The sequence below is a fragment of the Semicossyphus pulcher genome, unplaced genomic scaffold, assembly GCF_022749685.1.
Source record: "Semicossyphus pulcher isolate SPU_LCO1_2020_fin unplaced genomic scaffold, fSemPul1.0.p SCAF_15, whole genome shotgun sequence".
Lineage (NCBI taxonomy): Eukaryota > Metazoa > Chordata > Actinopteri > Labriformes > Labridae > Semicossyphus > Semicossyphus pulcher.
Window position 1 is genome coordinate 28242047 of NW_027211659.1, and position 11402 is coordinate 28253448.

An 11402-nucleotide genomic window follows, 5' to 3' on the forward strand; every position below is an offset into this window, starting at 1 on the left:
GTTCCTCTCTGCGCTCACAGAAACAGAATAAAGTAAGAGGGGTGTTTCTCTCTGTCTTTAGAGTTTGTGAAAGTGTTCAGGCTCTGTTTCCGATAAAAATCTTTGGTTTTTGGCGGCAGGTCAGTCACAGTCTGTCTGTCTGTCTGCCTGTCTGTCTGTCTGCTGCGGAGAGGAGGAGGAGGAGGAGGAGGAGGAGGAGATGAGGAAGAGGAGATCCGCTCCGCTCCCCCTCCCCTCCCCTCCCCATCATTAAATTAGATATAATATATTTACATTGTACAGAGTGTGTGGAGGAGGAGCGCGCGCAGTAGTCCTGTCTCCTCCGGGCCGTGCCGTGCCGTGCTGCCCCCCTCCCTCCTCCTCCTCCTCAGTCGCTGTCCTCCTTGTCCTCCTGGATGGTGGTGGTGGAATGGTTGTACAGTCCCTGCGCCATCAGCTGCAGCGCGAGCCCGTTCTTGAAGCCGCTGGCCTTCTTGATCTTGGCGCGCTTGTTCTGGAACCAGATCTTGATCTGGGACTCGTTCAGGTTTAGTTCCTGGGCCAGAGACTGGCGCCGCTGCTCCGTGATGTACCGGTTCACCTGGAACTCCGTCTTCAGCCGCTGCAGCTGCTCCGCCGTGAAGGCGGTGCGCGGCCGCTTGTCCTCTTTGCCGCTTTTCGACTTTTTCAGTTTCCGGGTCCTTGGGCCTGCAGTAAGGACGAAGACACGAGAGCGGAAATATGAATATTCAGCGCATACTGAGCGAGAACTGATTAATCGATTAGTTTGGTAGTCGGCCCACATAGCCCTCTGGTTATTTTATTTTAAACGTTTCTTGATGACTGACTCATCTGAATGTGGTGCTTTTACTTTCAACTCAAATTATTTTAATGGTTTTTTTTCATTCAGGAAGTTCGTGTCTGCTGAATATAAAGCTGATTGATTTAGCAGATCGATAAACATGCTGCACAACTTTTACACACTAAGCAAATCATTAGCCTGCATGCAAATGACGCACACACACACACACACACACACACACACACACACACACACACACGTGTAAACTGCGTAAACACACATGTTAAACCGCATCATTGTCGTTTTGTATTATAATTATTATAAGACGCTGTAGTGGAAATCATAATAACAATTATTGTTGTTATTATGTGGCAGCTTAAACTACAACATGGAGGTTTAATCGTAGTCACAATAATAATTATAATAAAGTATTTTCTGAACAGCTGCTTTAAAATTAAACCTGAACGAGGAGAGGGACAGAGAGCGCGCGAGACAGGAGGAACACACACATCAAAGACAGAATGTTTATCAATAAAACGTGTGAACTGATCAGCGTCTATCAAATAAGATAAGATGGACTTTAGTGTGTAATAATGTTTCTCTGTGTGCGTTCAGTGCTCGTGTCTGAGCTGCTGCAGGCTCTGTGAGCGCGCGGCTGACTGCAGCAGCGTTACACACACACTGTGTAACACTCTATTACAAACACACACTATCATTGTTCCAGTCGCGTACATCTAAATGTATTCGACAATTTAAACAGTACTGAAAATAAATACGTTTTTTATAAGTGTATATTATTTGTTTACAGACGTCACGTTTTTATTGGTTGATATTGTGCGATGACGTGTTCTGGTGCTGAAGGTCTGCTGTCAGATAATGACTAAACTAAACTAAAAGAACAAACGATGTTATTTTTGGTTACAATATTTTGGTATTAAAACATTTAAATAGGGATATTTATTTTACTGATTTACAAGTATTGATTTATATTTAATAAGTGACACAAAAACAGAAACGTGTTTACTGCGTTTCTTACACTTGTTTATAAATATAAAAAACACTTTGTTCCAATAGTGGATAAATAATTACACAAAGACAAAGTGAAAGTATCGATGAGTCAGGAAGTTAAATTAATTAATAATCATGCAGAACTCTGCAGAGGAGTCAAAGAAAGCGGAAGCGGAAATATCCAACACTTAAATCTATATCTCGGTTCTTTTTTTTTATTACACATATCGGTTTTTAATTTATTGTTAGGATATCAAAAAATATTAGAGGACAACTTGTTCAGCGAATTAACAAAACGAAAATTAAATATGAATTAAAACTGTTTCGTGTCTTTCAGCGCAAAAACGTTCATCACTTGTATGAGATATTTCAGTCAGAATAAAGTCCGTTATTAAAGGCGGGAATTATTATTATTATTGTTATTATTGTTATCATTATTAACATTATTATTGTTATTATTATTATATTTGACACATATTGTGTTTCAGTGATGGGAATCAAATCAAACAGGCGCGTAATGAATTCAAAATGTCTCCTGCGGGCTGAGCTCGTGAGCTCGTGGAGCCGATATTTACCTTTAATTCTTTTGTGTTTTATTCCGGCACGAGCTCATATCCGGTCCGCACAGGACGGCACGTTACGCGTTACAGAGACGCACATTTCTACACAAACAGGAGGTGAAATGACTGAACATCCAAACAAAACATGACTCTCTCTCTGTCTCTCTCTCTCTCTCTCTCTCACACACACACACACACACACACACACACACACACACACACACTGGCTGTACTTTGGTAATCCTGCAGCATCAATGTAAAGCAGCTGATTATGTAAATGAAACACTGAAGTGAGTGAAGTTATTCAATAAGTCAGACAGCTTCTTGTTGACCGGAAGAGTTTTTCAAAATAAAAATCTTTTAGCTGCATGTTTCCCCCCCGTGTGTAGATCTCATGTATTTTGCAATTATAATTCTGTCTTATACATTTTATAATTTTATTTTATATTTAAGAACAGTTAAAACTCTTCAAAGAGAAGCTGAAGAACGTTGTTCTTGTTGATGTAATTCTCCTACAGTCTGTTTTTGTTATCATCTCATTAAGAATCACGTGTTACAATGTTTGCTTAGTGTCTTTATAAGTTCAGGCTGAAATTAAATAAACGTTAAAAAGTCAAATAAGAACTAATCATATTTGAGTGTGTAGCGGGTGTTATATATATGAATCCAGATCATGAACCGCAGAGCTCATGGGAATCTAAACATTTTAAATAAATCAGAAACAGCTGACAACAGGAGCAAATATCATTTTCTTTAAAACACTATATTTACTCACATTTGTTGATGAACTAACATTTTCTTTAGGTCATAAAAAGTCAAAGTTATAACATTAAAGATGTAAAAATAAATGTGGCTGAACTGTGTAATTTGTAAAAACATTATTTTCAGCTTCACTTTCTCACACACTCTCCTGCTTTGTTCAACGTGTTTCTATATTTACAATTAAAGTATCTCAGTGTTTACAGTCACATAAAATATGATTAAAATGTTTATTAAGTCAGTTTAAGGTGGAATCATTCCTCCTTTTTAAAGCACACAGCACGCTCACAGTTTTCAAACTCTTGCCTTACCAGATGAGGGCCTGTCCGAGTACCGGGTGCAGTAGACCCAGGCGGGCCACAGCAGCGGCTGACTCTCCGGTGTGGGAGCTCCGGAGCCGTTCAGCACCACCAGCGAGGAGGAGGTGTTCTCCCCGGCCCCGCTGCCAGTCCTCTCCTCGGCTTTCACGCCGCTGCTCCCGGTGGAGCCGGCGGCGGCTGCGGCTCCTGCGCCGCTGCTCTTTTTGGGACTCGTCAGAGAGTTGGAAGAGGCGGAGGAAGCAGAGCTGTCAGTGCTGCAGTTTGAGTCCTGGCACGGAGTTCCTGGAAGGCTCGGCCTGCTGACCGCCGAGTGCACGCGCTCCCTTCCGGAGGTGTGTGCCCTCTCCCGCGGGCCGAGGCCGAGCTCCTTCTTACAGCCGAAGTCCGGCCGCAGGATGTTGTCGATGAAGAAGTTTGTGGTTCTGTGGGCCTGCTGGGCGACCTGCAGGGGTAGGATGGGCGGAGAGGGCAGGCTGGGGGCCGGGGAGACGCTCTCTGCCTCGCTGCTGTCCGAGCTGTTCGGGTCCCGCTGCTCCTCCATCGCTGCTGCTCTGAAGAACGTGGCTCGCTCGCTCTCAATCCACTTTGTGGGCCTGCGTTTGTATCCAAAATATGCCACCAGGAAGCACTAACACATGGTGATTTTCTCTCCCGAATATTACTGCTTGCTGTAATTATTTGTTGCACATCCTGCCTGCGTAAAGGCGCTCCGGCGCGTCATGGTCGGTGACTGACTCCAAAACTGTTATGGCTGCTTTTGCGCGCTGCTCTCGCACAGCCCGAGCTTTTCACCGCTGTATGACAGTCGGATCTGCACAAAGTCTTCACATCACATTACCACGCGCGCACACACACTCACACACACTCCAACCGGAGTCGCATGAATAACATCCAAAGCGCAGCGGGCCAATCAGCGGCCGGGACACTTTTGGACATGGGGTGACGACGTCCAATAATGTCAGGCGTCTCTGAGCCAAAAGGGGAGCTGAGGAGCAGAAAGCAGCGTCACACAGAAACCAAACAAGAGATTATCACTGCTCCGCGCGCGCTCTGCCTTGTTACGGTGTATCTGTTACATCTTATACAGCTGAGGCAAAACACGAGAGCAGTTACACAAACACACACATACACACACATCATCCTCGTGGCTGTCTGCTGGTGTTTTCTGGATGGAGTTCAGCTACTGGCCGGCAGATCTTTGAACTGAACCGTCACAGAAACAACACGATTTAGATTCAGACAATCTTTTTGTGAAATGACTTCCCATCAACTGAACCTCTCACCAAAAGCTGCTTTTCTGTCGGCCTCTGTGCGCACAGAGCGCACAAACTATCTCCTTTTATTTCTTATGTTTAACCAAACTATCCTCTAACATCTTCCCTCACGCTTCCACCGTAAAGCCCCCTCCTCATTTGACGCTCTCCCTCCTCTCTGAGGTGTTTCCAGCCTCCATTGTCAGCCGGTTATTGTCTCCCAGGCCGAGCTGTGTGTAAGAAACGCGCTCTTATCTTTCTGTGAGGGACAGAGAGAAGCTGCCGGCGGATAATTTATAGGTTTTAATTACTCCACATTCCGCCTGATCAGCCGGACGTTCATCACCTGGCTGCGGGAGAAAAAGCTGCTCAAAGGCTCTGTCACCGTCAGCGCGCCAAACACTTCATCACAGCGCGCGCAAAGTGGGCCGATAGGATAATAAATGCAACGCGAGGGACAGGCGCGTGCAGGCAGAGGAGCTTTTTCAAAGGTGTTAATAGAAAACAGGCTGAAACAGAGAAAAAGAGAGACTGCGCGATGCAACAACTTCATTCATGTTAAGGCTTTTGTTTGATTTGTTTTGTGACTCCGGAGGCCCGCGTGCGCCAAGACAGGGGAAATACCTGTGCTGCCTTATGGACCAAATCCCCACCCTTAAAAAAATATATAATCCATTCCTGAGTTACAGTCACGGATTTGTTAGGTGCTAAAATGTCTTTAGTGTCACTGTAATGGTCTAATACATACAATAATTATAAGTAATGATAATCCTGCAGGAACATTATGAAGATACTGTTTTAGCTGATGTTGTGCTGTCAAGATAAACATTTAAATAAATAAACTATTTGATGTGAAGTCTGTTTGGCATCCTGTGTCGCCCAGTGGCTCCGCATGTTCCCACAATCATCCCACATTATTCATGTGTTTGTGTGCTTTATTTTTGATTCGGATATTATTTTACATTTTTCTTTTTTCCACAACAACATGTTTGTAGATCGCTCTGCTTTCAGTCTTCAGAGTTATCCTCATCACGCAGGTAACGTGAAGCCTGCAGGACTCTCTCATAAAAACTCCACAGATCAAACAAAATGACGCACACTTAAACCGGAAGCAGGTTCTCCTCGCGCTGGTTTTTACCATTGGTAAGATTTTACTTCTTCGACGTAAAGCCTGGCAGACTGACTGGTGCTGCTGGGATCATCGTCTTTACAGGCCACACACACACTCACGCACCTACACTCACCTTTACGCACACACGAGATGTGTTCTCAGTTTTTACTGAAGATTAAGATTCAAACCGAGATCATCTCTGGTCTCTGCGGGGGGGGGGCAAACATACATGAATAATATTTCAAAATAATAGTCATAAGTGTGTAAAATGACGACAACACAACTCGTTTTGATTCTTTTGAATAATCCAGCGAGACATTTGTTTCTAAAGGAAACAGAGAAATCTACATTAGACTCGTTTTGAACCCGGAGCGTCACTGTTCGTCACGTCTCGCAGGTGTTTTATTCTGGCATCACAGTTGTTCACGACGTTATTACTCAGGTCTCTCCTTATAGGCTCACTTTATTTAATGTTGTGATTCTGCTCTAATTAGGGTTTTTTGTTTTGTTAAATGGCCGTTTATGAATAGAACTATTTATTAAGTTCATGGCTCATTATTTAAAGAATCACACACTAACAGGAGGTCTCACTCTGTCTCTCATTTGGAAGCAGACAGACAGATTTCCTGTTCGATATCCTTTTTAATCAATATGCAAATGAACTGTAACGTTACTAAAGAAAACCCTGTTCTGTTTCTACTGATGACACTTACATAAACACTAAAAACAATAAAGCCTGTGGTAGAAATAAGTCAACATTTTGAAAAGATGGTTGTTCATTCTCTGGTTCCCCAGAGACACAAATCGGTAATAACTGAATGATTAATATGATTTTTAAATCGTATATTATCATTATTATTATTATTATTATTATTATTATTATTATTACTATTATTATTATTATGAAATAAATGTTGCCGTTTTATGCTCTAAAATAAACTGATTAGAGTTCAATAAACTGCATGAATTCAGCCCGTATTGTCTTAATGACCGTTATAATAATTATAACGGAACTCACAGATGATCGCAGCTTTCCCATCACAGGGGAAACTTTTCGCTCCTCATATTAAACAATATATCACTGAACACACCAGTTGAAATGTTAAAGCTGAGCCTCTGCAGAAGCTGTGAGGTTTTATGACACAGTAACACAGAGACAGTGAAGCTGCATGACGGAGAGGCTGAACCCTCCCTGATCTTCAGGAGCTGTGAACACACATCATGGCGACCATGGACTCTAAAGATGAACTAACCTGCGCATACACGGCCTGCCCTCCTCGGTTTAGCCTGATGATGAAACACCGTTGTTATTTAAACTGACACGAGGAGTGAAAGCCAACTGAGCCCGTTAAAATGGCACCAGATAGTAAAAGTCCTGGATGTTTGCTCTCAGTCTGCTGAAAGAAAATAGAAAAAGAAACATAAAGACAATTAGAATATACATTTAAGCAAACGTTCAGCCACTCTCCCAGTTAGAATAATTATTCATAATACAATGAAATAATAAAGTTGGCAAATTAGAAAATATATTTCTAAAAAGTAGTTTTATTGTGACAGCATCCGGAAGTGGTGACGGTGAGGAGCCTCCTGCTGCAGATGCTAAGATGAAACACGACTGTTTAATTCATCACCACTTTTATTATCACATAAGCGCCTCACAATCCAAATCCTCTGACACAGCCGCTCCAGTGAGCACACAGCGAGAGAACATTATATCACAGCGACACCCAGCGGCCAAAGAGAGTAACACGTGTGTGTCGACAAAGTGGTGATACACGTGGTTTAACAAACAAAAGCTCATTTCAGCATGATATACAGGCAGGACCGGGCTAAAAGCGGGCAAAGGTGCAGATTAATGAACACAAATTACGTTTCCGTTTCCGGTTATAAAACCTGCAGGTTATTGAGGATTTATTATTCTATTGGGGAGCAAAAATATTCAACCACATACAAAAAATAACCATGCTGAATGAAGCTGTAAACACAAGCTCAACTCAAATATTCGTTTTTTTCACTACAACACATATGAAGTGATTTACTGCAGTATTTAAATTATGTTTCCTCAGTATTATCATCACAAAAGTCTCTTGAACTTCATCAGTCATACATTAACATCACTCGTAGTCTAAGCAATATAACTGGTTATTTGTGATTGTTATAAACTATAGGTGTGGAAACATTTGCCCAATCCTAATGTCCTCTTTAAAGTCTAAGCCCTGAAAGAGTTAAGTGATGTCACCTGGTCAGTGGAGCTACTGGCCTGCAAGGGCCCAACATGGCATAAGGTTGGGAAGGCACTTTGTGACATATCATACTTTGACGTGGCCATAACATGTGACATACAGTTAGAAAGCTTTATTTATTATATTATATTGTTTGGCCTTTTATGCCATTATTGAGAGAGAGGACAGTAGATAGTGTCAGAAATAGAGAAAGAGAGAGTGGGGACGGCACGCGGCAGAGGGCCGAGGGTGGGAGTCGAACCCAGAGCTGCTGCATCGAGGACTACAGCCAATGTATATAACACATAAGATTTAACAGCTGAGCAAAACCGGCGCTCCAAAACAGCTTTATTTTATGTATATGTAAATATATCGTACATATTTTACATAATCGTTTATTTTTTTATATTTGGTTTCATTTTCTTAAGGTTTCTTGATAGTAGGATCTGTGCTATTTACTTTCTTTCTTTTTAAAAAAAATTCTATTTGTATGTTCGATGTTTTGGCAGAAAACACTAAAACAAATTCTTCGTATGTATAAACCTATTTGGCAATAAACCCAGATTCAGATTTTGATTTTAATCAAACATGTAAAACTACAAGTGTTTGGTTTGTCCATCCTGGGCCACTGTAGTAACATGGCCGACTCTGTGGAAAAGGACCTGCTCCCTCTGTAGATATACAGAGCAGATTATAAATGAATTAAAACAAAAAAAATTATCTTCTTGTTTTTATTTGATAAACTAATGAAAAAAGAAAAGGGCCGAGCATTGAGCCCTGAGGAACCCCACTGAAACACATCAGGTTACAGAGTTACCCATGAAATCAAAAAGTGTCTATGTGACAAATAAAATCAATGAACAACAGAAATACACAAATTCACCTTTAATCAGGAACACAATACCATCTGTGCTGACCACAACCAAATGTCTCTTTATGGGCGTCTGGTGTTTCATTGGAACCAAAGTGGAGTTTCATTTCCGGATTCTTCACATGCATGGAGTCAAAAATGCACATTTACAGCTTCATGACTACAGTGAGAGAGAGAGACGTTTCCTTCCTCTTCTGGAGTCCACTCTAACTTCAACTTTCACATCATTGTTTCCTTTATCACTTTGTTTCAATCCAAGTTACCTTTGACTGAACTTAAACTTTAAGATGCACAACATCTCAAAGTTGGTGCACTATAATTAGTTTCAGTTCCTACATTGTGAAAAAGGTAACAGTAAGCTCAAAGGTGAGAGAACATCAAGCAAATGAAACAAAGATGAACAATAAAATAGGAAATGAAAGCTGACTAAGTGGAAAGTTAGAGGCGGAGAAGTTTACATAAAGACTGACGGCCTTTTGGTTTTCTTCTTCTTCTTCTTTAAATAAACTGTTTTCTCCTGAATATGAAACTCTATTACAGACACACTGATTATTTGAGTTGCTTTCATGTTTGACACTGCATGATGAGTTTGAACTTCAGAAACAGAAACTGAAGATTCTTAGTTTGATTTAAAATAAATGCTTTAAATAGCAACTCTCATACACCAACATACATTAATTATAATAATACTTACAATAACTTTATTCAAGCACCTTTCAAAACAAAGTTACAAAGTGCTTTACAATAAAACATTTGGACACAAGAGAATAAAACGAGCACATAATAAAACACAATGGAGAGTAAGACAAACTAAAATGTCATTAAACAATAAAATCACTGAAGAGCGGTCGGGGGGGAAATACACCGTAAAATACATTAGTTGTGTAACATATGTTATGTAAGTTATGTCAGTTATGCAATGTACAGTGACTGTAATATACCCAAAGACAGGATTCCACAGACCAGTTCTGCTGTTTCCTGCATGTTAGCGTGTCAGCTTTGCTAACTTTGCCAAGCAGCAGTGGGTTGAAAATATAAGCAAAGATGGATTGTGCCAAACCCTGCAGTTCCTCTGGTGTCCACTTGAGGCTGTCTCCAGCAGTGAGTCAGTCCCCATAGAGCCCCATGTTAAACTTTACAGCAGAAATAAACATGTTTACAGCCTGGTACAAAAAACAGTTTGGGTCTCTATAGCTCATTTCTCTCTTCATGACAACTGTACGGGGAGAATCTTTATACAGCTCACCTGTTTACATTATATTAAGGCTTAAAGTGATGCAGCATTAGGGGCGTGGCCTCTTTGAGTGACAGCTGGGAGCTGCTAGCTGTCTGCTAGGTGTCACCTCAGATTATAAAAGTCATTGAACTTGACCTCTTGACCCCACCCTCCTGTCCAGGAAACGCCCCGTGTAAGCTGTTTTCATCGTCACTCTGCAGCTGCTCTTACAAAGTGTCCTTCGCCTGCAAGTTTGTCATACACTGTGTCTGATATCCTGGATAAACATCTGGCAGTCCGTAAAGTATCTGTCTGTATGTGATATAGCTTCCGCTGCAGAGGATTGTGGGTAAGAATAGCCAAATAAGAAAATACAACCAGATATATCCTGTTATATGATGCACACTGGATTTGACCCACCGGTATCAAGACCTACTTAATCTTTTTCCTGGCATACTAAATGGTATGAAAGCAGGATTTTTGGATGCAAAAAACCAAGATGGCGTTTGCCATCCCTGTAGCTCTGTCAGCGCAACAGGGCTCCTTCAGGTGTTAACACACGTCCGAACTCTGATGCGGACCAAACCACCTGACCATGGTCCGCTACAAAAGACGGCTCTCGGTCCAGTTCGATTCAGGTGAGAACATAAACAGGCTCAAAGTAGGACCTAACGCAGGAAGCAAACCAAACACAGTGCATTGTGGGTTGTTAACGGATGCTGACACTTGCAGAGACACACACTAGAGATATTTTGGTCATGACCGATGCGTTCAAAAAGAACTTAGTGAACAGAATGATCCGTTCACTTCCATGCATTGATTGGTTCCTGCCGTTCACTCTGCTCTGCTCGCGGCTTCCCAATCACTTCCTTCTTCCTTTAAGAAAACCAGACGGATCGATGTTAGCACGCGCCAACAGCCTTTTGGAGGAGGGCTGAATGTATCTGATGAGCGTGTCATTGGTGGATAAGATAACTACGGAACTAATCACCTGACCAAATGTGTCTCTCTCATTCGTCCACTGAACGAGAACAGTCCTCGTGAGCGATACGACCTGATTACACACAAAGTGGGGTGGAAGTATTTCAGGCGTGCAGCCACTTCACAGACGTGAAGATGAACACACAGTAAATTATGTTTATTTATGAAGATTTTGTAACGGACACGTTGGGCCAAGTAACTGTTATATCGTCAGTGTTCGAATGACACAGTGGCTTTCTAAGTGATGCTGTCACAGCCCCCTGCGCCACGGACAGAGAGCCTCTCTTGCCTCCCTCACCGCCCTGGTTTCTCTCTGACTG

At 41.9% G+C, this 11402-nt stretch overlaps 1 protein-coding gene across 1 annotated transcript; it reads right to left on the bottom strand.

Moving 5' to 3' along the window:
- Positions 1-367: 367 nt before the first annotated feature.
- LOC138592780 (homeobox protein engrailed-1-B-like) lies at positions 368-3969 on the bottom strand. The gene is made up of 2 exons (XM_069663650.1): positions 3420-3969; positions 368-687 (listed from the first exon to the last, which is right to left on the bottom strand). Exons 1-2 carry the CDS (start codon positions 3967-3969, stop codon positions 368-370), a joined length of 870 nt encoding a protein of 289 aa, XP_069519751.1.
- Between the last annotated feature and the right edge of the window lie 7433 nt (positions 3970-11402).